We start from the raw sequence: 25,559 nt of genomic DNA on the forward strand, positions 1-25,559 counted from the left end.
AACTGTCTTCTTCTACCGTCTTATTTTTCTTCTTCTTTTTCTTCTTCTTCTGGAGTTTTATGGCGGTTTGCCACGTAATGTTTGGCCACCTGTCTTCAACTCGTCCCTTCAACAATCCAAATTTGCAGCAGAGGCGGGCAAATACTGAACAACATCTATTCCGATTGGTCACAAATCGGATTTGCTGAATCAACCAGCTCATTTGTTTACGGAAGTGCTTCTTCTTTTGAAGATGGCGTCTAATGTTGTCCTGGAAAAGAAATTAAAAGCAATCCGCTTTATTAAGAACGCACGATATATTCTATCGTAGATTTTATTGTTGTATATATCTACGGATGAGCTATAATGTGTGAAATGTACTGTATTTGTAGAAAATCCCTACATTACTGCCGATAGCATGCCAGCTCTTTTGTTGGCGTCGGATAAATCTTGTATATAAATCTTGTATATTCACAAATATTATTATTTGTGAATATACAAATAAATAATATTATATCCTATTATATTATTTTGAAACAATGTTGGGTTACTTGGCAGCGAGGAGGGCCGGTCTGGATGACCCTCTGCGACTCAGACGCGTGGAGGCGACGAGAAGGTAATACATGCCATATTAGATCTATGCCACTTAAAGAACTATCGTTTGCTTTTATTGACTAACGGTGATATTCTCCTTCTTTATGCATCTTAAAAGGGTACTGAGCCTACAGTTGAATGCAGACAGAGATATGGACAGAATCCACGCAAATGGTGTCAATACTGTTGATATTGAAGTAATTGAAGGCAAATAGTGAGTCACATGTTCACCTTTCTTTCCGATAAACTGGAGCAATCCTCTGCAGAGTCACAGTTCTCGTTTTTCCCCAGTGGAATCTATCCCCGTTTATTGACTGAAAAACGCACCAATTCGTGTTTTTTTACATACTTTAAGAAAATATCGTTAATTAGCTTCCAGGGGATAAAATGTGACCTGATGAATTTGCTTAAGATGATTCTCAATTGGACAGCGGTTCACTGTACAATCTGTTTGAATGATATTTGATTCAGATTGACAGTGGTCTTACGTATGCGTTGTTTAGCATGTTGTCTGGAGGTGCCGATGGAGTGATTGTCATCTATGACCTGGAGAACTTCAGTGGGAAACCGCAGTACACCTGCAAGGCTGTCTCCACCATCGGCAGGTGAACCTTCACCCCCATTTACATGTCCATCAGAGAGCAGCATCTCTCTGACACTTAAATCCCAAATTATTCGTAAAACGAACAATTTTTCCATGTCATTAAATGCAGGTCCAGCAAGTATGCCCACAAATTCAGCGTTGAAACGGTACAGTGGTATCCTTACGACACTGGCATGTTTGTATCCAGTTCCTTTGACAAGACGATGAAGGTGTGGGACACGGAGACTCTTAAGGTAACATACGTCACTTCGACACCAGCTTTATACTGTACACATGTGACACAGTGAGTTATTGTTGAAGCTGTGTAATAATTGATTGCCCTGAACTGGGAGTCGCGGCTTGGAATTGAAGCGGATTTACATGGAACAGGAGAAGAGAGGCAATCTCTTTTTCGTTAATGGATGCTACAGCTTCTTGTTGCTTTCAAGCTTAGCTTGTAGCAGACGTGTGCACCTTTCAGCGTGACGTCTTTGATCCACTGGTGAAAAGGATACTTTGATTCGCTCCTCTTTCATCTATTACTGCTTCAAACAACAAAGTGAATGGAGGACAAGTGGTTAAGATGGCACGACTGTCTGTTTAATGTGTTGTGTTATTTTGTCATTTTATGTTAAGCGTTCTTTTGATGGCGGCGCGGGCACTCGCAGCGGCTCCTCTTGTTGTCTGTTTAAGAGGGAGGAAATTTCATCTGTGCTGTACATTTGACAATAAAGTTGTACTTGATACTTGATACTTGATCCATCAATTTACTACTTGTCTTCATTAGAGTCACAGGTGAGCTGTAGCCTATCCCACCCGACTTTGGGCGAGAGACGGGGTATACCCTGAACTGGTTACCAGCCAATTACATTGCACATATAGACATATGAGGCCTTCACTCTCGTGCTCACATTCACACTTATGGACAGTTTCGTTTGGACAGTTTAGTTCTTGGATAGGGGGAGGATGCCGGAATAGCCATTGAAACCCGGACAACCACAGAAGGAACATCCAAATTCCACACAGGAGCTGAGATTCGACCTCAGAAATGTGAGGCAGGCAGTAGGCCCAAAAACCCAATGTAACAACTCAATGACATTCAGGATGTAATTTAATTTAAAACAAAATGTGTGTGTGTCGGCAAAATTGTAATTATGTCTTGTATCAGGAACCAGTCTGACATCTGACACATCAATGTGACGGTCTGAAATTAAAAGTAGGTGAGCTCGCTGGAAGAAATTAGATATTACTATGAGTTCCAACATACTTGTCATATTTGTGGCACAGGAAGTCATCTTTAATTTTAAATACAGTATAGCAATTACAGTAGTAGTGAAACTGTATGACTTTAGCCTAAGCGTGTTTTTTTTTTTTAAACACCCATTTTGTCTTGGTTTACCCTAGCCTGCTGAAGTGTTTGAGTTTGAGGACACCGTCTACAGCCACCACCTGTCGCCCATCGCCAGGAAGCACAGTCTCATCGCAGGTATGCGTTCGCTCGCCATGCAATTGCGATGAAAACCTCGCAGAATGAGCAGACACTTTTCAAAAGGAATGTCGAGCTGTATATCCCCCACCGTCTGCAGACACCGATCTCCGCCCTTTCACTTTTCCTCGTTTTATCTCAGATCACATGCCTATAGACCAGACTTTCAGTGCAGAGAGATGTGTGATGTGAAGTGTATGTGTTGCACCACCACATCACCGAGCAGGAACAACAGGTTACTACCGGCTGTTGTAGTCACACAGGTGCTTCCGATGGAGGAAAAAAAAAAAGAAAGAAAACTTTCTTCTGTGTGGCGCCTGTTTGTTGATCTAGAACAAGTCACCTTTGAATCAGCCCTCTCCAAAAAGCCAGTCAGCAGTTTTAATTTGATATCTTTGTATTTGAGCAGAATTTCACATCCTGTAATGTGCAATAACTCGCTTGTCGAGTGCATTTCTTGCACTCTTCTTCTTAGCTGTTGTTATCAGTATTGTGATTCGCCACACCTTGTTTCTGAGAACCTGGGAGTCCAGTTTTGGAGCTTTTCTCAACCACCCTTCCCTTGTAGAACTCTAACCATCTTTTTGTCTTGTCTGAATGGTTTTTTTTTGGTTGTTTTTTTTTTTAAATTGTACTTTGTGTATGTCTTTATCTTATTTTAGTTGGCACCAAAGATCCTAAAGTACAGCTATGTGACCTGAATTCCGGTTCAAAGATCCAAGTCTTGCAGGGTTAGTGTTCTGGACCACAAACACACTCATATAACGTACAGTGCTGTGAAAAAATACTTGCACCCTTCCAGATTTCTCATATTGCTGTATACTTATTACACTTACCTAGTTGTAAGTGTAATAAGTATGCATCTGGCCAGTGAATGTTTGAGAAAGTGCAGTTCATATTTAATTTGGTTGTCTTTGGGAGATATTGAAAATTGGTTGGATGATCTGAGGCATTTAAGATTGATGATTGATTTAAGATTGAATTTGTGTTTTTTTTGGGGGGGGTGTTGTTACCTGGAAACTACAATAAAGTTTCAAAATGATTACATAAACCCATTTGATTCTGAGTAGTGTTATCTATCTAATGTTTTCACATATTGAATTGAACAACTACAAAAAAAAATAATTCCATGATCTTCCAATTAATTAGTATTCTAATGCTATACACATGCAGGTGATAAAAACTAACTTTATTCCCATCTCAGGTCACCGAGCGGAGGTCCTGTCTGTGCGATGGTCACCCAGATACGAACATATTCTCGCCACCGCCAGGTAGGCACCATTTACAATCTACTGGTACTTCAAATCACATCTCACATTTACCACATTTACCACATTGATAAGTAAGACACCCATCTTCACAGGAACATCACTCTGCGACGTCCGCCACTATAAAATACGACTGCAATACTACACCCATTGTTCAATGACCGTGTCTCAATGAACGAGGGGCCTTGAGGATTTCCTCAACTTCTGAGAGTACCAGGGAACGTCAAACCGCAGGGAGCACTGTAGTCTGCAATAATTATCAGCACAAACGGTGCCAGCCCACCTCAGAGAAATTGTCTCCTCGTTTGGTTTTGTTTGTCACGTTTTCCCCCCAGAGGAGTGTTCGCTGGTTTTCACTCTGTTGGCAATGCAACAAGCACACCTCTTGTCTCATTTCCACTCAGGCAACCATTGCACTCGAGCTCCATCCGCCACTCTTTTCAACCAATTTACCTACCTGAGAGAGAGAGAGAGAGAGAGAGAGACAGAGAGAGAGAGAGAGAGAGAGCATTCTGAAGCTGTTCAAAATAAGAAGAGTTTTATATCATTTTAGAAACGAGCTCTTTATATACAAATATATTACATCGAAATGAATATTACTTTGACAAGTTAATTTTTAGAACATCATGGAGTACGACACGCACCAAGAATTGAAGCTTGGCGTCAGGTCAAGTGAATGCCGCTACGGAGGAATTACGCGACCATTCGATATCAAAACTACGCATTAAAATCAGATCATTGAGACTGCTCTTGTACTGGGTCTTGTTATATTGTGCCGTTGTACCTTAGGAAGCATCCGGAGAGTCTAATTCTCCCACAGAGACCCATCAAAGAGAGAATTAACAGGCACCGGATCATTCTGCCGGCTCTTCTTGTCATTCCCCTCCCCGGCCATCTGGCCACATGGCGGCCTGGAGTCAAAGATGATGGCGGCACATCCCGAGCACTACCAGTAGACGTGTCACTAAAACATATGGTAGATGCGGCCCCCACCTGTTTTATGCTTCATTAGACCTGCTAATTAATCCAGCGGGACCCATGCACTGCTCTCCCTTTAGACTGTAAGTGATTTTGAAAACAACTGGCACAGAAGAGGCACGCGGTGACGCCTTTGTGATATTTAATTTGGCTGCGTGTTGAATCCCCGCATGCAGAGAAGTAACAAATAAAGTCAACAATCGGTGCACTTGCCCAATTCCTCCATTACAAACCGAATTATGTTCACTTGTGAGTGACAGTGTAAAAGACGCATGGGTTTTAACAAATGTTTATTCTTGTGAGTGCGTTTTCAGTGGTGTGCAGTTGCACTGAGAGCGGTTTGTAATATTTAACTTGTCTTATTTAACATTTTTGTCCCCCATAGGAAAAAATTGTAAAGTCATCATTCATTCATTACGGGCTCAAACTGTATGATGGCAACTATACGATGCTAAATTCGTTTTTTGGAGGGAGGCTGGAGGTATGAGTGGCATTTCAACAGAGAAAATTGGTTTGCGAGTACCGGTAAATTGAGTTCTGAGCTTGGTCATGGAACAAAATTAAACTCAGAAGTCAAGGTACCATTGTATTTATCTTGTGAAGTCGCTGTTATGGAATAAAACAAACAGTGGTGATTTGTCTCCCCAAGTGCTGACAGCAAAGTGAGAGTGTGGGACGTGCGTCGGGCGTCAGGTTGCCTCTTGACGCTGGACCAGCACAACAGAGACAAGTCAAAAGCTGCTTCTGAGGCAGGTACACTTGACATTCTTTATTGACATTCTTTTGTACGCTACGCTTCAATACTGAAAACAAGAAGTGGAAAAAAACCCCGGATCCATTTGCCTTGATTGAAAATGGATTGTTATGGCCTGGATAATTGTGTTTCTTGTCACTACCCAGTAAACACGGCCCACAACGGCAGAGTGAACGGTCTATGCTTCACAAGCGATGGCCTTTACCTCATCACGTCTGGGACCGATGACCGCATGCGATTGTGGAACAGCGCCACAGGGGAGAACACCCTGGTATGTTACTTAGGACTGTGGCGTGTTTTTCGCATAACCTGTTGTTGACTTATTTACCTGGCGGCATCATGATATCATCGTCTAAAATAAAGCCTGGGGAAACTGTGACATTGCCCTGAGCTCTTAACGCATTCCCCTTCTAATTTCCAGCTTGACTGAACTGAGCAGCAGTTGCTAAGGAGTAGAGAATCTTTCCTCATGGGAACACACAGCAACAGACCTGAGCTGGCTCATAGGTTGAGCTGTGGAAATTGGCCCTGGCACAGTTAAACAAGAACGACTAAGCGCATTTCACAAACATCCCATTTTAGTAGCGATGGCTGTTTTTTGGGCTCGGTCTCTGATTGATTATGCAGAGACGTGTTTGTTTTTAATCAACAATGGAGACATCAGCCTGTTTTTTGTATTGGTTATACCAGGGATGAGCAATGCACATATTTCATCCCTTCAGTCATCTGGTCAGGAAGCTTGCGGTCCTTTGTGGTCCCCGAGTAACTGATGAAAAATTGTGGCCGCCCCCCCATTGCCCATTCTAAGGATATACCATCCATCCATCCATTTTCCGATCTGCTTATCCTCACAAGGGTCGCGGCGGGGGTGGGGCTTCAGGCTGTAGGCGGGTTACACCCTGAATCGGTTGCCAGCCAATCGCAGGGCACACAGAGATAAACAGCCATCCGCGCACCCGCTCACATCTCAGGGACAATTTAGAGCGTTCCATGAACTTGCCACGCATGTTTTTGAAATGTGGGAGGCAACCGGAGTACCCAAAGAAAACCCACACAGGCACGGGGAGAACATGCAAACTCCACACAGAAAGGCCGGAGCAGGTGTCGAACCTCGCACCTCTGCACTGTGAGACTGACGCGCTAACCAGTCGACCACCGGGCCACCCTTAAGGATACTGTATACCAACTAGTGTAAATGTACTCTTGACAGGCACAAACCACATCCGAAAATGAAACTATACCAACAACGCTACTCATTGTTTGATTTATCAATGAAAAAAAACAACTTGTGTCACAATTGCTTGTTTTTTCACCCCTAGTCATCTATCAGGTTTTAGTATAAACGTAATCTTCACCGTTTCCCCCTCAGGTGAACTACGGGAAGGTGAGCAACGAGAGCCGCAAGAGGCGTCAGTTCACGGTCTCGCAGGGCTGCAGTCCAGAATTTGTGTTTGTGCCATGCGGCAGCTCAGTGGCCGTGTACGGCCTCCACACGGGCGAGCTGGTCACCATGCTGCGGGGTCACTACAACAACGTGGACTGCTGCGAGTTCCACCCGTATCACCAGGTGAGATGCGCCCGATTGAGCAATATTGTCTCATCCATGATTGCTCCTGATGGGGCACGTTTCAGCGTATGTGTGAGAGAAGAGAACGCATTGCACAAGTCAAGAATGAACATCCCACACCACCCCGGTGCATTGTGTCATGCAAGTGTTTTGTTTGTACTTTGCGACGAGAATGCAGTCAAGCCGCTTGTCACTTGTGATTCACGGGAAATAAGCCGCCCCTGCTGAAATGGCGATCTGAGGTGTCCATGATCCCTTTGCTTCTTACTCCCACTATGTCTACCTGGATTTGTTTTGTTTTTAAAATGATGGTCAGGTATTCATCCAAAAATCCTCCCACGAAATGAAAGTGAAACTACACCAAAATAAAATAATGACATCCAGACTGCATGGTGTTTTTTTTGTTTTTTATTTTTAAAATAAAAATATATGACTACCTGTAGGTATTTTTCATTTAAAAAAAAAAACATTTTCATTCTTTGTAACATTGTTAGGCGGCCCGGTAGTCCAGTGGTTAGCACGTCGGCTTCACAGTGCAGAGGTACCGGGTTCGATTCCAGCTCCGGCCTCCCTGTGTGGAGTTTGCATGTTCTCCCCGGGCCTGCGTGGGTTTTCTCCGGGTACTCCGGTTTCCTCCCACATTCCAAAAAACATGCATGGCAGGCTGATTGGACGCTCTAAATTGTCCCTAGGTGTGAGTGTGGGCGTGGATGGTTGTTCGTCTCTGTGTGCCCTGCGATTGGCTGGCAACTGATTCAGGGTGTCCCCCGCCTACTGCCCGAAGACGGCTGGGATAGGCTCCAGCACCCCCCGCGACCCTAGTGAGGATCAAGCGGTTCAGAAAATGGATGGATGGATGTAACATTGTTTGGGTTCAATTAGCAAGTATCACTTCACACGTCATTATTTTCTGAAAACAAAACAACAAAAAGTCATATTTATTTAATACTTTTCAATTGCCTCGTTCCAATTTTTATTTTAATAAGTCACTCACATAATGGTAAGTTTATATATATATACAGTATATATATATATATATATATATATATATATATATCTTTTTTTGTTTTAAATTTAGAAAAATGAATACATGACTGAAAACAAAATTACAAACAAAAGAAAGCATGATATATACAGCAAGGAACGTTTTCTTCAAAAAATTGCACTTTAGATTTCATACATTTTTTGTGTCCATATCACAACAAAAGTCACTCGCTCATTTGGTGTCTTTTCCTTTCCTGTCATATAGGAGTTGTACAGCGCAGGTAAAGATGGGAACATCCTGGCGTGGGTTCCGGTCTTGCGCGGCCCAGATGTGGAGGAAGAGTCAGATCAGGTAACAGACTTTTTAAATTATGAATAGAAAAATGGATTTCCGCCAGACATGATGAGTCATCACTTACATGCAATAGTCATGACCAATGTAAGTAAATGACTTTGGTCTATTTTTTGTCTTAACACGATGACATTATTTGCTCGTCATGCCAGGAATGTAGAACAAGGTCACACAGTTCTTTTCTGCACACACCGGGCACACTTGCATCACCGCATTCTATTTTATTGTCAGGAACGAAATCCAACGACAGTCAAGGTTTCCAGTTAAACCGCAATCGCTCTTCTTGGCTTCCCAGAGCGTCATGAAAAGTTTCGGCCTCAGCATGTACCAGCTCGGGCTTGCTAAACAACCTCTTCCACTCCAGGCAGTCTCAGTCAGCCTTGTTCGCAACAGTTTTAACAATGTTCTGCCAGGAACCTTTGATGACAAGCCAAATAGTTACAATTGCAGTCAGAAGGCTACCTACGACTGAAAGTCTTCAACAATTCCCTGCATTCCATCATAATCCATTATTATTAGCAAACGGATGCATTTACTTACCGGTAATCAACTGCCGATGGGAGAGGCCTTCGTTTTTTTTACAATTATTTTTAATAGCATTAAACCATACTACATACCACAACCACACTATAGAGAAGAAAAAGTAGCAAAACTGCAAGAAGTCAGATAACCCGAAACAAATAAACGCCCCGGCTTCTTGGACCATAAAGATGGACGCACACAACATTGTTGAGTGCCTGTGAATACAGTATTCTCATTCATATACGTCATGTCACTGTCATTCAGTCAATCACATCTGTTGCGATTGCCTCAAAATATCTGTTTATGCATCAAGGCTATGTAGCGCAGCACTAGCCTGAATATTGTGTGGAAACCGACCTATTCATCCCCTAAGCTAGAGGCACACATCAAACCATAAATGCTCTCACTTCTTTGCGATGCACGGACGATGCATCTTTATGCATCGCTCAGGACTTGGCATTTCATCTGAAATCCCACCTGAGCTTCGATGCTGCTGTTTCGGTTAGCAACAAAGTTCAAATGCGCTAAGCAGTTATTAAGGAATGCACTGAATGAAATGTTCAAACTGTGTATCATGTTACAGTGGCTCAAACTTTTTCTTGTTTGTTAATCCAGTGCAATAGATTTGTAAAGTACAATTCAGTTGCATTGAAGTTTTCAATACAATACATGAACATTTAATCTTTGAGAATTGTTTGTTGTCTATACGTTATTGAGGTTCATTTTTTAATTGAACTTACAGGTGCAATACATTCTAATTGACACTTTATTTTCAGTTTTTTTTCCCCACGATACCTATGCACAGTGTTCATATTTAAATTGTGCATACTGTTCCAGCGGTATATGATAGCTTAAAAAAAAAAACGGACTCCCTTTTGAGGAATACTCATGTAGGTTGAGACCGAACACGAAGTAGCGCATCACCCCGCGTGTCTCGTCTTGTTTTTTTTGGGGGCGGGGGGGGGGGGGGTGTTAGCACGCGGGTTGAGCAGGGGCTGCTACTTCTCCTCCAACAGAAAAAAAGAAGTGTCATTTGTATGTCGGTAGTCAATCTGGTGAGCGGTAATTGTATTACGTGGGCTGTTAATTGCTAACGTGGTTGTCAGATCAACTGCTGTAAACAAGTCAATATACTCACCACAACTTCCTCACTCCCCATTCTCCAAATCTGCTATTTTTAGGCTCAGTCCCAGGAGGTATTGGAAAGTGGTTGCTCACAGACAATACACAATGACATTTTATTTCACCACACAGTGTGTGCCTGTTTTGTGCTTGTGCTGCTGCTCCATGTGACATAGGAAATACATTCTCAATACTGATGACGCCACGAACAGTTCTCATTGGCAACCCCAATTGGAATGGGTGAACAATTACATTTTTCACTTTAAACGCTTCATCCACGTTGCCGGGCATGCATTCGCGCCTGACCGTGCAAACTACAGAACCTCTCAACTGTCTTTTGGTCTGACAATATTTTTTTTGTACTTTTATTAAAGAATGTATAAGTAGATTTATTACACAGGGGATATTGAGCTTTGTGTCATTTTACAGCATGCCGCAGTAAAGTCGTCAGTGAACCCCGCCTTCCAGGACGCATGGAGCAGTGATGAAGATTAATGATGCTTCCAGGTTTCACTGATGGACTACAGGTTATTGGTTTTTTTCTTTTTGGTTTTTTTTTACAGTGCAAGCAAATTAGCAGATTGAAAGGCTGCAGCATATTCATCAAGTATTTATTTTTTTTGTGTGTGTTTTGTTGGATACATTTTTCTGCCACCACCCGGAAACCCATGGATGGGAGTGGCCTTGCATTGTAAAACATGCATTGTCTTAATTCATTCCTGGTGCGTATTTGCATCTCTGTTTATGATGGGCCCTGATGCTGAAACTTACGACAAGACGGGCGATACCAAGAGAAGCCTCTCCCTGAAGACACCTAAAACACAGTAGCCTTCGTAAAACTCAATAAATGAACCTTTTTGTTTTTGTGTTGTTAGTTGAATGTGTAAACTTTTTTAAAAGAGACTTTTTCTGTTCAGAGGGTGGGCAGGGGGGGGGGGGTAAACCTTTGTTGAAGAATTACAACTTATTTCTGTTGAAAAAAATGAAACGAAATGTTGAATTTTTATGTTGAAAAATACTGTACGTTTAACAAAAGCTTCCATTGGTAAAAATGTCTCTTTTTTAACATAAAATTAAGTTGAAAATAAGAGAAACATTTTGTTCAACTTTGTTGAAATAATTATAATAAATAATAGTAAATAGTTTGAGTTGAAAAAATTTTTGGGAGAGAAATATATTTTTCGTTATACAACCTTGATTTAACAAAGCTTGAAAAAAGATACTGTAATTGTTTTTAAAAATATGTATTTTGTTGAAAAAAGATTTGTTGTAAAAATATATGCAACTGTCATTTGAAAAAATATACAACTTTTTATTTTGTATTTGGCTTTTTGATCGAGATATTAAAAAAAACTTTAGGGATAAGCACAAGAGCATTAATTTGTACTTATCAATGTGTATGTGTCATTTTGATTTTTTTAAAATCTGATTTTCGTTGATTGGGGAAACACCTATGGAAAATACTTATTGTACACGCTGTACAGTTTCTGTTATTTTTCAATGATCGCATATAATGGCAGATTGTGTGTGACGCAAGCGTTTTGAACGTAACGTGACGTCTCCTTTCGGCATTGCCCAAGAATGTGACTGCAGATTCCACGCGCCGGCCAATCAGCAAACCCGAAGGATTCGAGACCCGCCCCCTAGTAAATGGTATAAATGGCGCGGGTACGCGCCTCATTAACACGTGAACAGAGCTCGAGACGTACCTGTGTGATTTTGGAGTCTTTCCAAGCCTAATTTTATTGCGTTTTTTTTTTAACCATAGTTCAACACCAAAAAGGATTTTTTGCTGGGTCGTTGTTCGACAGAATCTCAGGTAAAACTTTTATCTTATAGGAGCGCAGTGTGTGGACTTTCATGGCATAACTCTGTTGAAATTGGTGGATGTATCTAGCTGCTGGACTAGTTTTTCATCCCTTGCGTCATTTCATCACAGCCACAAACGTTCTTTTATCCCTGCTGGTGTCCATAAGTAACCGTTGTAATAGTATGTGTGAAGCTAAAAGCAGGTTATTCGAGTTCTTTTGTGCCTTTCAAATAGTCAGGTTTTTTTCCACGTCGGCAAATGCTGATTTTTATCACGCCGAGGCTAATAAGTGGCTTTGAAGTAGGTGAATTAGATTGATTTAATGGTATAGTGCTTTGAATATTTGTTTGCCTTAGTTTGTATAATGTGCTGGTAGGACCTGGTGCTGCTGTTCTAGCAAGTCTTTGAAACCCTGTCCAGTCGCCGAAAAGCTTTTATTTTGTCTCGTTGCGTCCTATCTTAGCTATTATTTTTGTATTCACAAGATTACTTCCGCTTCGAGCAGCAGAGAACTACAATGACTTCCGAATAAGGGCTTCCGTTGTGCGCAGCTGCTTGATCAGCTCCACAAAGGCGTCGCTGTCTCGCTACTGGGCTCGTTTCATAGAACCAGTCGGGCCAGTTAGTCGAACCGGGGAGGCCCCCCACACTGTCAGGTTTAATGAAACTATTTTAATCACCCTTAAGAACATTATCATGCAATTTGCAGTTGCTGACATGACGAGCAGTTTGCATGCCATGCTGCGATGCTAATCAATAGTTATTTGGTATTACTTGAGTTAGAGTACAACATGGTGTTGTTTTTTTTAATCGTCTTTCCCCCTGAAGAAGACTATGAAATTGTCACTTCATAAAGTGCATAAAAAGCAGATATAAATGATTAATCTCTTTGTTGTATTCTATGAAATGCCAAAAGTAGTAAAAATGAATGATAAATTGGTGGGTTTTTGGCAGATAAAAAAAAAAAAATCTAAGTGTCGTTTAAAGTGACTCAACTGCCCCATGCTGTATATACTCGTTTGCATTATTGAGTGATACAGGGCCCCCTCCTTGTATCCAAATTTATGCCCACATAGCTAATTTTATTTTGGTGCAGGCAAGTAATGGGATGTATCCATATTTATACTGACCAATGCATGTGGAAACTTGTTCTTCAAATAAAGTAAAATATCTCCTTTAAAGGGTTTAATGCAAATTTTGACGAACGGAAAGCAGTGTTTGTACAGTAGCCAGCTTTTTGCTACATGGGCTTGCTTTCAGCTCTCGACTCGTACATGGAACCGTTCAGTGAAAACTCTCATGCAGCACCGATTCTGGAACTGACCATCACCAAAGATTGGGTTGCAGTAACTGCTGGTGTAATTATTAATGGAGATAAATGGTTGTTTCCTCACCAAAACAATCAGCTTTGTTGCACCTGGGTGGAACCCACTTTCCACATTTGGTCAATTCATTTTCCCCCAAATAAAGAGGCTGTCTTCATGCGAGTTTCTTTACCAATTCCATAGCAATCCAAAGTGTTAAATAGCTGAAACTTTAACAATGCGTTTTGTGAATAACCTCAAATAAGCAGGGCCTTAAAAAATCTGCAAAAGCGATAAGATATTCATCTGCTTATTTTCTTATTGCTAAGGTTAATGAAATGATTATCCGATACTGGATTGTAGATTGCATATCTGCGTGACTGTCACTCATTGTACTGCTCATACACTACTTGCTTTATGTGGCCCGCCTGCCTCTCACACACATACACACACACACACACTTACTTTTTGCCTCTTACACTTCAGCAAAGCTAAGAAGTGAGCATGCTGATTTTTGTTACCTTGGAGTTAACTGATACAATTCATCTGAGTTAATGTACATGAACCTTAACCCCTTTTTTTCTTCTTCTCTCAAAGCTGAACTTGTAAGGCTCTAACAATGGAACTATATGAGATAAAGTCTTCAGCTTCGCTCATGTACGATGGCTTCATCCAGAATGCAGGTCGGTTCCTCTTCCACCCCGTTTACCTGTTCTGGTTAAGAAACTCTGCTCTTTTATCCATTTTAATCACCTGTTGCAGACTCTCGTACGGAGGACTGGCTGTTCATGTCATCTCCGGTCATGCAGAGCATCATCATCATGGCGTACATCTTCTTCGTCATGTCGCTGGGGCCTCGCATCATGGAGAACCGCAAAGCCTTTGACCTCAAGGGGGTTCTGGTGGTGTACAACTTCAGCGTGGTGGCGCTGTCGCTCTACATGTGCTATGAGGTGGGTCAACGGGAACTGTCACGCTTGTCACCGGAAGACGTGTAGCAATGTCAAACCTGTGTCAAATAATTGATTTGCTTGCTTGAGTGTGCGATAGTCTAAAACCCGTCTTCCTCAACTGGCGGACCGCGATCCACGACCGGACCGCCGACCTCCTCTGTCCGGACCCTCGGCAAATTGTATAAAATAATAAATTATAAAGTGATTTTTACGTTATACATTTTATATTTTTGGACTATAATCTGCGCATTACCGCGATCGCTTGTTAAAATTATCCATTTTATTATTTGCGTGCACGAACAGATGTATTGCAGAGGACGCAGCAGCGCGACTGTGTGTGTATAATGTTTGACGAACTGGAGACCCTGGCTGAGCAGGGCCTGTCGGCGATAACGACGCGCTGATTGGCTCCTCTGAACTTAAGGTGTGCCCATACATAAGCGTCACGCATTCAAAATGGCTGATTGTGTCAGGAAACAGACGCATGCGCGACGCCACAGTGTGCTCAGAGCTTCAGCCCAGGAGAGCCGCACACAGACAATTAGACAAGACGAATCGCGGGAGGTTTCGATTGTGTGCAGTTTTGCTCCCGTCTACCCGGGGATCTTTGCAGCCGTTTAACAGCAGAACACCGCAACATGGTAAATGAACGTCCCAATGGCGTCATCAAATAATATTTGCATGCCTCCGACATTGCATTCACCTTTAGTGGAAGAACAGCACTGCACATTCCTGTGCTCCCTTGTGTCAGTATTTAAAATGGTTCTTAACTCCTCTTCTGATATATTTTTCAGTGTTTTCAGAGGGGATGTGAAAAGGGGAATTGTACAAATGAAAATATTTTTTTCATGTTTAGTATTTATTTTGGTAAAATGAGTATTTTGTTTTGCTTTTGTTAAATTAAGGGAAAAAACTACAAACTACTACAACTACTGTTTAACAAAGTTAAAGTAAAAATGTCTTATTTCTATTATTAAGCAGGCACAACTTAACAAAATTAAAGAGTTCCTGTGCCTCAACACAATACCTCGTTATTTGCTGTGTACTGGTAAAGTGAATAATTATTTTCCTGCACCCCATTATTGGTTGGTTGTGAGGAGTGTTGATTTGTATAAGCTTGGCTTGACCATACTAAATTGGCATATAGCCCTGCTCCCCGGGACCGGACCTTGGTCTTATATAAAATAAAATAAGTGGACCTACAGCCTTTCTAGTTGAGGACCACTGGTCTAAAACATGTCGAGCGTTTTGCTTGTCACTTAACTGGAGTGTGTCTTTTCCAGTTTGTCATGTCGGGATGGGGAACGGGATACTCCTTCCATTGTGACCTCGTCGACTACTCTGAGTCGCCGCAAGCTATGAGGGTAAATATTTGTAACTGAACCCACACACCAGATTTCGTGGTTTACGAATGGCGCCCAGTGACGCAAGGAGGCATGCTGGGTGTTGCCATTGTTACTGGTTTTTCATTCTGTTTTCATTTTTAAAAGGGTTTTAATATGAAAATTTACTATAATTCTGACTTCACTACTGCATTAGTACTGGGTTACTGGCTGTTCGGCCTTGCCTAAAAATTCAGTTTCCAAACTCGCCGCTTTAGGAACAGTACTCTGTTTTAATGAGCAATAAAATAATTTTAAAATTCTGCCTTTCAAATAAAAATGATGACAGTTTGTTCGGTCATATCTTAGCTGGACAGGGAATGTTTAGGTGTCAAGACAAACCCTGTATGATTTAAAGCTAAATCATAAAGCTTAAAAAAATTAATAAATAGTTGAGTAGTTTTAAGTTAAAACTACTCAACTTCGCTGTGGTGTTGGCATGACACAAAAACGGATGACCTCAGTGTTAATCCTTCGGGGTGTTTTGATTGTTACATTTCACTAAAATGTTTCCAATTTGATAATTAAAAAAGGTGATGCCCTCTGCCTAGGAGTCAAAATTGAGGGTTACCTGACTTTGCAAAGGCAGACCAAAATTGAGCTTTTGCTTTACTTTGCAAAAGCAGAAAGTATACCTATTGCATTGTGCAAGTGTGTTGAAAAATTGCAACATGGCTGGAGATTGTGTGACTGAATGTGTCTTTCTCCAATAGATGGCGGCAACGTGCTGGCTGTACTACTTCTCCAAGTTCATTGAGATGTTGGACACGGTAAGCAGGAGTTCTGATGTTGTCTGTGACCTCAGGAAAAATGCAAAGCAAGTACTGTACTTCAAATTGCTTTTCTTTTTTTTTTTTTTTGTGCTTAGATTTTCTTTGTGCTGAGAAAGAAAAACAGCCAGGTGACATTTCTTCACGTGTACCATCATTCCATCATGCCGTTTACCTGGTGGTTTGGCGTTCGCTTTGCCGCAGGTACCGCAATCTCCCAACTTGAAGTCTTATTTTCCCATTTCTGCAGTTTTTCACAATATGCTTCACCCCCAAGGTGGCATGGGGACTTTCCATGCCCTGCTCAATTGCGTTGTCCATGTCATCATGTACTCTTACTACGGCCTGACCGCCCTGGGCCCCAAATACCAGAAGTACTTGTGGTGGAAGAAATACCTGACCACCATTCAGCTGGTACGTTATATTTTGCTCCATGTCAGAGCTGTAAAGAGAACCTCCTTCCTCTACGCGTTGTTCCAATAGGTGAAGAGAGCAATGTCGTGTCATGTGTGAAATGGGCTAAAGTCTTTCTCTTGCGCAGATCCAGTTTGTCATGGTGACCACGCACATCTCGCAGTACTTCTTTATGCGCGACTGCCCCTACCAGTTCCCCATCTTCATCTACATCATTGGTCTGTATGGCCTCATCTTCCTCTTCCTCTTCCTCAACTTCTGGTACCACGCCTACACCAAAGGCAAGCGTCTGCCCAAAGTGCTGCAGGCCCAAACGTGGGCTCACCATACAAACGGCGTCATGAACGGCAACGCCAACCACGACAAAGACAAATAACCGGCAAGCCTGGCACGGAGCCATTTTGTGGCGGACTGTGCTTTGTTCAGATTTAGTGTTTTTCTACTGGCAAAAAAAAGACAATCTTTAAATTATGACCAAAGTTATATTTAACCCAGCGAAGGGATTATTTTGTTGTTGTGTATTTTAATGTTATACCTTGACTGTAAGGTTAAGTGTCACGGGGGAAAGAAACCAACCATACTATGTAGGGCTTTGCCTATGACATGACTGAGACTCCATGACCCTGCCCTATGCAGTGCCCCTCCTAAAAATGCCTTAAGTGATGGGTGGGACTTGGGTTTTTGTCGTCCCCCCCCCCCCCCTTTCTCAGTGGTTCACTATAAAAGCTTAATGTCACGTTGCTTTAATAGCAGCTCCAAGGCTATTTTAATGGTCACATGCATGCAGAACAGGGTGTTTATTTTCAATTTCATTTCACACCTCGCCACTTGGAGTCACAATTCCTGATGATACCGGTCCAGAAAAATGTTCTCATGAAGCGTGACCCATTTATTCCTGGGGAAAAAAGCTGGGAGGCGTTGTCCTGGACCACCAGGGCACTCTTATTGGGTGGGGGGAAAAAAATGTGCACAGCAGCAGCGTCTTTGGATCGGTGACTGGAGTGTGTCGTGATGATCTTAAAGCGCCAAAGTGAATGGAATTGCGCTCCGGTGGTGGAGGGGAGGATGCAAATACAAGCTGGCTAGTGGTGTGGAATAGAGAAGAGGTTGACAGATCGAATGATGCAGTTCCTGTTAAGGTCGAATAGCCTGCTCTCAATGTAATTGTTACCCATTTATGAATAATGTGCTTTTTGAAAAGTTGTTTCTATTGTTTTATATGTATAATAAATGTTGACGATATACTTGAGTTGTTTGTAGAAACTTGATTTTGAATTTCACGACAACTAGCTTGGATAATGGGACGGCTGGGCTTTTATTGCCCATTTTGGTTGGACATGACGGTGGCTACCATCTCGCAGGCCCATGCATTGTTTTGTGTAGGTGCTTGTTAAATAAAATTAGATGGACAAAGTCGATGGTAAAAAAAGGTGAATTACTACAAAGTGGTAACGTTAACTGTCAAACTTTTGGGAGTTTATTTTAAAATGGTGCTTGCTGTAGTAAATTTACTCCCAAGCACAGAGCAGGAAGTTGGGTGATATTGAGTTGATTATTTAGTTGTCAGGCTTTTGTGGGAACACAAAACAGGTTTGCTTAAATTTGGTATAAATCTGCCATGATTTTCAACGTTGCAGATGAAATGGATCCAAACAGACTTCAGGTGAGAGGCCTGCTTCTCCTCAATGGTCATTCACATCTTTAGCCACTGCAATTGAGGAACCAAACGGGCTTGTCTTGGGGATGCGGGAGGAAGCCGGAGTTCCCTGTAGAAAATTTGCAACATGATGCAGACATGGGGTATCTTATGCCTTTCCGGTATAAGAATAAGTTCATTGCCTTGATCAAAATGAATGACTGTAAGAAATTTTAAGCGTAAAGACAGACTGGCAATAGGATCACAAGGCTATCAAGAGGGAACCTTTTTTTTTTTTAAAATAAACTGTTCGAAAGGGTCTGTTATTTCTCAAGTGCCAGTCACGAGCGCCGTGCTAAGGGGGGGTGGGAAAAAACCACACATGGTTTCTTTTGATGCTTCATTTTGTTTGAGGTGTGACGTCACATGAACACCAATGACCAGCATCTTTTCTTACAACGGGCTCTCACCTTACACTCTTGCCTCCTCCAATTAGTTCCTTTCATTTGCCTCTTGTCCAGTTGTATCTTGTGTATCTGATTTGTTTGATCTTATGACGCAGTGATTCTCAAAAATTGGTAAATGTTAAGTTCAGTTGTATTGCACTTTGTATAATACATTCATCCATCCATTTTCTGATTGGCTTATCCTCACGAGGGGTGCGGACGTGCTGGAGTCTAACCCAGCTGTCTTCTGGCAGTCGGCGGTGTACACCTCGACCTGGTTGCCAGACAATCGCAGGGCACACCTAGACGACTAACCATTCAAGCTCTCAATCAAACTCGGGGCCAATTTAGAGTGTTCCATTAACCTGCCATGCACGTTTTTGGAATGTAGGAGCAAACCGGAGTACCCGGTGAAAACCCACGCAGACAAGGGGAGAACATGCAAACTCCACACAGGAAGGCCAGATTGAACCGTGCACCTGCACTCTAAATCTTGTCTGCCCGAAGCCCCAATTCCACAGGTTGGCTGTCAAGTTGCACTGTCCCAAATCCTTTCTTTTATCCTCCTGGCATGTCAGTCTTTCTCATTATGACATGCTTACACTTGTGGCGGCCAACAATGAGGTGATCAAAGTTAGCCACGCAAGCTAACTCTCCAAAGAAAAGGTACTTTTTGTGTGTGTGTGTGTGTGTTGTAGGCATAGCTAGTTGGCTAAATAACATGCAGTAAATGGCGGATATCAAATATTCTTGTGCTTGTTTGTGGGAGATTGAAGAACAAACAAACCCGCAACCATCTTGCCTCGTTTGCGTTTAAGATAACAAACCAACAAACCGCAATTGAAACAACAGTTCCTGCCCTCGCACTTTCACGCATAGTGGAGATCATACCTAAAAGGGCTGTAGTCATATTATTTCTGCTTTAAAATGCTACAAATCCACACCGATGCACGAATAGGACCGGGGGGGTGTTTTTGTCAGTTTCACTTTAACTTTGCCTTGCACCAAGTCTTCACACCTCACTCCACAGAGAACATCTCCCTTATTTTTGTAATGGCAGTTGCCAACAGCTTGGCCGTTATCTCGCCGTGCACAGCGGTGGAACAAATCTGATTTTCACAGGTTATCTACCTGGCGGCGGTGTATCACGTTGTCCCCAAAGCCGATTTATCGATCACTGTTTCGTCATCCGTTATGTCTTGCTGAGATTGAATTTACCCGCATACCATTGTTCCCCTCCGGTTTGACAAACCCATTCATTCTTTATGCTCCAATAAGTATTCCTACTACTGTTCCTATTTCCTATTCCTACTCTTTATTCAGTGTGTGTTTTATGATGATGTAAACAGTCAAAAGTGGGGGGAGAAGTGAGTCTTTGCATAGTATTAGCATAACCTTTCCACTCCCGTGAATTTATGAGCCTCGCAGCGGGCCTGCTTGCTTTGCTGATTCCATGTCTGCATTCCTGTTTGCCTCAATTCCCTGAGGGACTCGTCCGTCTTCTCTCCGGACTATATCCCCTCTCGGCCTTTTTTATTCCTGTTGGGAAACAGGATGTACCGGTGGGATAGCAAATTGAATCAAGGCTAGTCTGCTCAACAAAGCGCCTAACAGGCTCCAGCTCCAAATTCAAGTGACATGTATGTGGGTGGAATGAAATTTGTCATTGGACTCAAAATGGATACGGCGGTCCTTCTCAACATTTTAGTCATCAGGGCCATGAACCTCGCAACTCCAAATCAACTCACAGTGAGCTAGATATTTCAATGAGACTTTTATATGGCGGAGAGAAATGGTAGCGTGCCACTTTTTACTGTCTGTTGGTTTTGGAATTTACATTTCTCTTCCAGTGGCAAAGTTACTAAGTCAATGATGGACTTTGACTGACTGCTGACTATGTCCAGTTTTGAAATTTCACCAAGAAAAAAAGTGTCAACTTGATCTTGTTTAGTTGCCACTGCCAGTCATTTTTGTTCAAGCCAGGACCTTCTCCGTGACCTCTGCTGGATGCGCAATCTGTACATTGAAAATTCCTTTACATCAGTAAGCCTACTGGAAAGATATTTTACCATACGCGATATGAACGAGTGGGACTGAATGTCGTTCAAGTGAGATGGACCGAAGTTGGGGAGAAGTAGCAGGATGGCTTTGAACGTCCCCTTTATAAAAGCAAAAAATAAAAATAAAAAGACAAAGTTAGCTGGCTAGCAAGTGAGTTCATGCTACATTCATGACTTTCTGCAACGTCTGGAACGGAGTCCGATCCAGAAGGCAACCGGATTCTCTGAATTCAGTTGATGAGCTGGGCTGTGGTCAAACGCGCCGTGAGTTACGCTGATTCTGGGTTGATATGTCGGTGGCTGTTTTTAGATGGAGCGAGTCATCCTCCCTTCCTCTCCATGACTTCTTCCTCACAATCTCAACACTCTTTCCATTTGACCTATCGTGACTCATACTCTGTTTAGATTAGACATGTGCAGTACATTCTGTTACGATGTGAGCCGCCTGAACTTGTCCGACTTGCAGCGGCTCACCATTTTCTCTCATCTGTCATCTCCTTTATAATCTACTGTATGTTGCGCTCTCATCCACAGAGTTGCACGTTACCATCTGCGTACGGTCGGTAGACTAGTACACAAAACTGATATTAATGGACAAGCTCTGCCAGGCTGTCCCCCAGCCCGTCCTTAATTGATTTAATTCAACTCTTGACTGACCAATCGGCCAGTCGAGAGTTGTGATTCAATTCCGTTCAATTGATCCCTCATTGGCAGAACTTCAAAATGTAAATATGAAAGCATGATAAATCATAATAAAAGAGAATGCTTGTTTTTTTTTTTTTTTGGTAATAAAGCTGTGTTTTGACCTGTGCCTTTAAACCTGAAAAAGTGTTTTTCTTTCTTCTTCTTTGGTCTTTTTCCACATGCTTCTTTAAAAGTCTGAAAGTGTGTGTGAGTTCCTTTGTATTTTCATTTCACTTGAGCAACGGCTATGTATTTGAAATTCACTCGTAACGCAAATTTGGCCTGCAAAGACATAGCCCAAAAAAAAAAAATCAATCAAGCAACAAGGCACCACTGTACCTTGATTTTCCATGAAATTTGGAAATATACTATATATATATATCCATCCATCCATCCATTTTCCGAACCGCTTGATCCTCACTAGGGTCGCGGGGGGTGCTGGAGCCTATCCCAGCCGTCTCCGGGCAGTAGGCGGGGGACACCCTGAATCAGTTGCCAGTCAATCGCAGGGCACACAGAGACGAACAACCATCCACGCCCACACTCACACCTAGGGACAATTTAGAGCGTCCAATCAGCCTACCATGCATGTTTTTGGAATGTGGGAGGAAACCGGAGCACCCAGAGAAAACCCACGCAGGCCCGGGGAGAACATGCAAACTCCACACAGGGAGGCCGGAGCTGGAATCGAACCCGGTACCTCTGCACTGTGAAGCCGACGTGCTAACCACTGGACTACCGGGCAGCCCTCTATATATATATATATATATATATATATATATATATATATATATATATATATATACATATATATAAAACTAAATTAATTTGACTCCCCCCCCCCCCCCCCCAGCCCCAAAATAAATAAATAGATTAAACCGAACCAATTTAATACAAAGCTGCCTGTAATTGTTTGGCAGATTTAGTAGAGCCCTATAATTTTTTCCCTCAAACCCAACTAAAATTACACCTATCAGTCATTCACTCATGTCCACTGTGGCGATTTCTTGGCAACTCTTCTGTGGGAGAAGCGGTGCCATTTGCCATCCACCTCGTACCAAAAAGGAATGAGAGCAACAGGAATACAGACCGATAAAGTCGGCTGCGATCGACAACAGCTCACCTGTGAGCCTCATGAGGAATAGATTTCCCCCCCACAGCGCCATCCCTTTGATATGTTGTAGCATTGTCACACTTGAGCGAGACTGCAAAATCACCATTGGTGGCATTCTATGAAAAAAATATGCATAATAATTTACAGGATTTTTTTTTCCCTCTGTATGTTCTTTAGTGCAGAAGAGCCATCGTTGACTGATGGCTCACAGTGAGTGAAATGCCTTGGGCTCAACATGTTCCAGTCATGTAAAGAAAAGGCAGAAGGGCTAATTTGATATGATGCCTCGTGACACTTGACATAGGTGAGTGCCCCCCGTGTTCGTCCTTCATGTGGCACAGGAAATATCAAATACACAACTTGCTCTCTCAGGAAACAGGTTCACTTGTAAATGATGGGAAAGAGGCAGGAATTTTGTGTCTTTATTTTTTTTGTCCTGTTTTTTTTTTTTTTTTTTTTTTGTAATCTTAGAGTCCAGAATGCACTAGGATATATATTTTGTTCTGAAGTTTATAGATCCCTGAGGCTTAGGGGAGATTATTTTTACACTCTGATAAATATTTTCACATGCACACATTTCACACATCTTATCAACAAATCATTTGAAGTTACATATTAATCTGAGCGTCTCATAACCCTTTCCGTCGTCATTTTGTGTGACGCCTGAAGAAATATGGGGCAGTTTTTCACATGCAAAGGTTTTGTTGCCTGTCTCATGTGTTCCACATAAAAGCAGAATTGCTTCTATCAGGACGCTGTTCCTCCACACGGTGGCCAAGAGTGGAAGACAATTTCGGGGAATTTTAAACAGGATCTGGAAAATTGCGTTTTCCACCCAATTTCTTAGCAGCTGGATTTGTTCTTAGCAGGAAATAGCATCCCAAACGTCAGGCATCCAATGCTAAACCTTTTTCTTCTCAGGCCCCTTTAATCCTCAACAAATAAAGCTAGCATTTGTGCATTAAATGTTTTTTTTGGGGGGACTTCTTAAAACTCTTCCTCTGAGTTTTTGTCTTGTTTTATCATTTCAAGACGTGCTGGCTCATATGTTCTGAGACCATGGGCTACATTTTGCCCACCCCTGCTCTCCTCATATTTTAAATGGTTCTGTGTTTATTTTTGTAATTCTGCCACAGAACGGTACCAGTGATGACAACGACGAACAACGCCATGACAGCCACAGGAGAAGTAATGCAGATTATTTCAACCTAGAGGTCGCCTAGCAGTGAAAATACAGTAAACTTATCCCTATCTCGGTACAATATGGCAAGTCAAGTTGACAATCAAAATGAAAGACTGTCCATCTTGCCAGTGAATGAGACATTTCCACAATTAAAAGTCCCTGATGTCCTGACAGGTCTTCTGTCAAAATACAGCACACTTAAAGGGGAGTTTGCAATTTAAGAAGAAAAAAAAAACACTTTCTGCCATATTTGTAAAATCTGTCAGTATGACCAGACAGTAATACATTAGTAAAATGATTTACGGAAAAAACACCTCCCTCCCTGGCTCTATCTTATGACTTTAATTTTATTTGGGAAAAAAAACCTAACAAACAAAAACACCACCTGTGGAAAGGCAACCAATCAGAGACAGGTGTGAAATCATTTTGCCTTGCACTTATGGGCACACTCGTAGCATGCGCTTGCCTGCAGCCTTATGCTGACCTGTTACCTTGGGCTTCAGGAGCTTTGCTGGAACTATGATGGAATATGCCCATGCTTCATTCGCCAACAACTGGACAGAAGACAAACAAAGAGAAGCAAAGAGAGAAGGGAACTCAGGCTGTTGAGAGCATTCAGAAGAAGTAGCAACATTCTTGCTCCTTAAAGGTAAGCTCAGTGACCCTTTGTTATTTGACCTTCCAAAGAATAAAACTTCAAACTAATAAATATTATCGTAGCACTTCATCTGGATAAGTCATCATACCCACATATTAGCTTTGGTGAATGTTGGCTTTTTTACAACACGAATGCTAGCCTAGTATTGCTAGTGCTTATATTTTCTATTTATTTCGATGTATTTTTTTATTGAATTATTTATTTTTATTGATGGCTGTTTGAAAGTGCTCTATAAATACAGTTGAGTTGAAATTAGCTTGCTTTCCAACCGTTTCACCGTTTGTGAAACTGACGACTCGCATTTTTTAATTAATTTTTTTAACGGAACATGACTCAAAACTATTTGTTGAAAACAGCACCTAACTGCACCTACTTCTACGATAACGACGGTTTGACTCGGGAACAGATGAATATACATCATCTTCCAATGGAACCAAGGTGTTGAGAATAACAGGGTCGGGGGGCGGGGTGAGGATATCAATGGTTTGCGTTCAACATGAGTCATTACTTCTCCTTCTGCTTCTCTCCAATCACATCAGCTTTTTTTGTTTTTTTGGGTCTGTTACCTCATGCTTGGTCCACACAGTTTGTTCCACTCTCCGGCACGAGGAGGTGGGCGGGGGCCCGTCCGTGAGAGCCGCGCGATTGGTTGAGGGGGGGTGGGGCAGGAAACACTGTGACGTCCGTTGGCCCGTGCGGCTGGCAGCTCACTGAGGAGAGTTCCCTCCTTCCTTCCATCATGAGAGAGCCTGAGCAGGCAGCAGGAGTGGGCGCGTGCTTGTGATGATGCGTGCATGCTTGTTTTGGTTCTAGCTGACTGGGACGATCAGACAGGGGGAAACACCAGACAAGGATCAATACATGTAAGTTTCTTTCTGGATCATAACAATAACTGATGATGGGTGCAATACATTCAGTGTTCATGTTGTATATGATAAAGCATTCCATTCCAATCC

At 42.2% G+C, this 25,559-nt stretch overlaps 3 protein-coding genes across 4 annotated transcripts in view; all 3 read left to right on the forward strand.

The window, feature by feature from the left end:
- The first annotated feature begins 67 nt into the window (after nt 1-67).
- On the forward strand, nt 68-11,052 carry ercc8 (excision repair cross-complementation group 8). Of its 2 annotated transcripts, XR_015100886.1 has the most exons (13): nt 68-595; nt 692-787; nt 1,077-1,178; nt 1,287-1,410; nt 2,561-2,642; nt 3,305-3,373; nt 3,847-3,913; nt 5,538-5,641; nt 5,789-5,913; nt 7,012-7,026; nt 7,110-7,209; nt 8,459-8,545; nt 10,619-11,052. XR_015100886.1 is itself a non-coding variant. In XM_086110718.1 (12 exons), exons 1-12 carry the CDS (start codon nt 519-521, stop codon nt 10,682-10,684), a joined length of 1,197 nt encoding a protein of 398 aa, XP_085966844.1. In that variant the 5' UTR covers nt 68-518; the 3' UTR covers nt 10,685-11,052. The 2 variants fall into 2 exon arrangements, 1 of the variants encoding a protein (XP_085966844.1); XM_086110718.1 differs by having other exon boundaries at nt 7,012-7,209.
- An 813-nt stretch (nt 11,053-11,865) lies between these two features.
- Nucleotides 11,866-18,071, forward strand: elovl7a (ELOVL fatty acid elongase 7a). The gene is made up of 8 exons (XM_086110719.1): nt 11,866-12,008; nt 13,901-13,986; nt 14,066-14,256; nt 15,540-15,620; nt 16,352-16,408; nt 16,507-16,612; nt 16,686-16,822; nt 16,950-18,071. Exons 2-8 carry the CDS (start codon nt 13,923-13,925, stop codon nt 17,196-17,198), a joined length of 885 nt encoding a protein of 294 aa, XP_085966845.1. The 5' UTR covers nt 11,866-12,008; nt 13,901-13,922; the 3' UTR covers nt 17,199-18,071.
- A 7,279-nt stretch (nt 18,072-25,350) lies between these two features.
- The window catches only part of LOC147205267 (3',5'-cyclic-AMP phosphodiesterase 4D-like), a 28,462-nt gene continuing 28,253 nt past the window's right edge, over nt 25,351-25,559 (forward strand). The window contains exon 1 of the mRNA XM_086110707.1: nt 25,351-25,466. The gene's annotated coding sequence lies outside the window, so the exon portion shown is untranslated. The remainder of the gene's footprint in view (nt 25,467-25,559) is intronic.

The sequence above is a fragment of the Hippocampus guttulatus genome, chromosome 5 (genome assembly GCF_054856545.1).
Source record: "Hippocampus guttulatus isolate MCC_2025c chromosome 5, RoL_Hgut_1.0, whole genome shotgun sequence".
Taxonomy (NCBI): Eukaryota; Metazoa; Chordata; class Actinopteri; order Syngnathiformes; family Syngnathidae; genus Hippocampus; species Hippocampus guttulatus.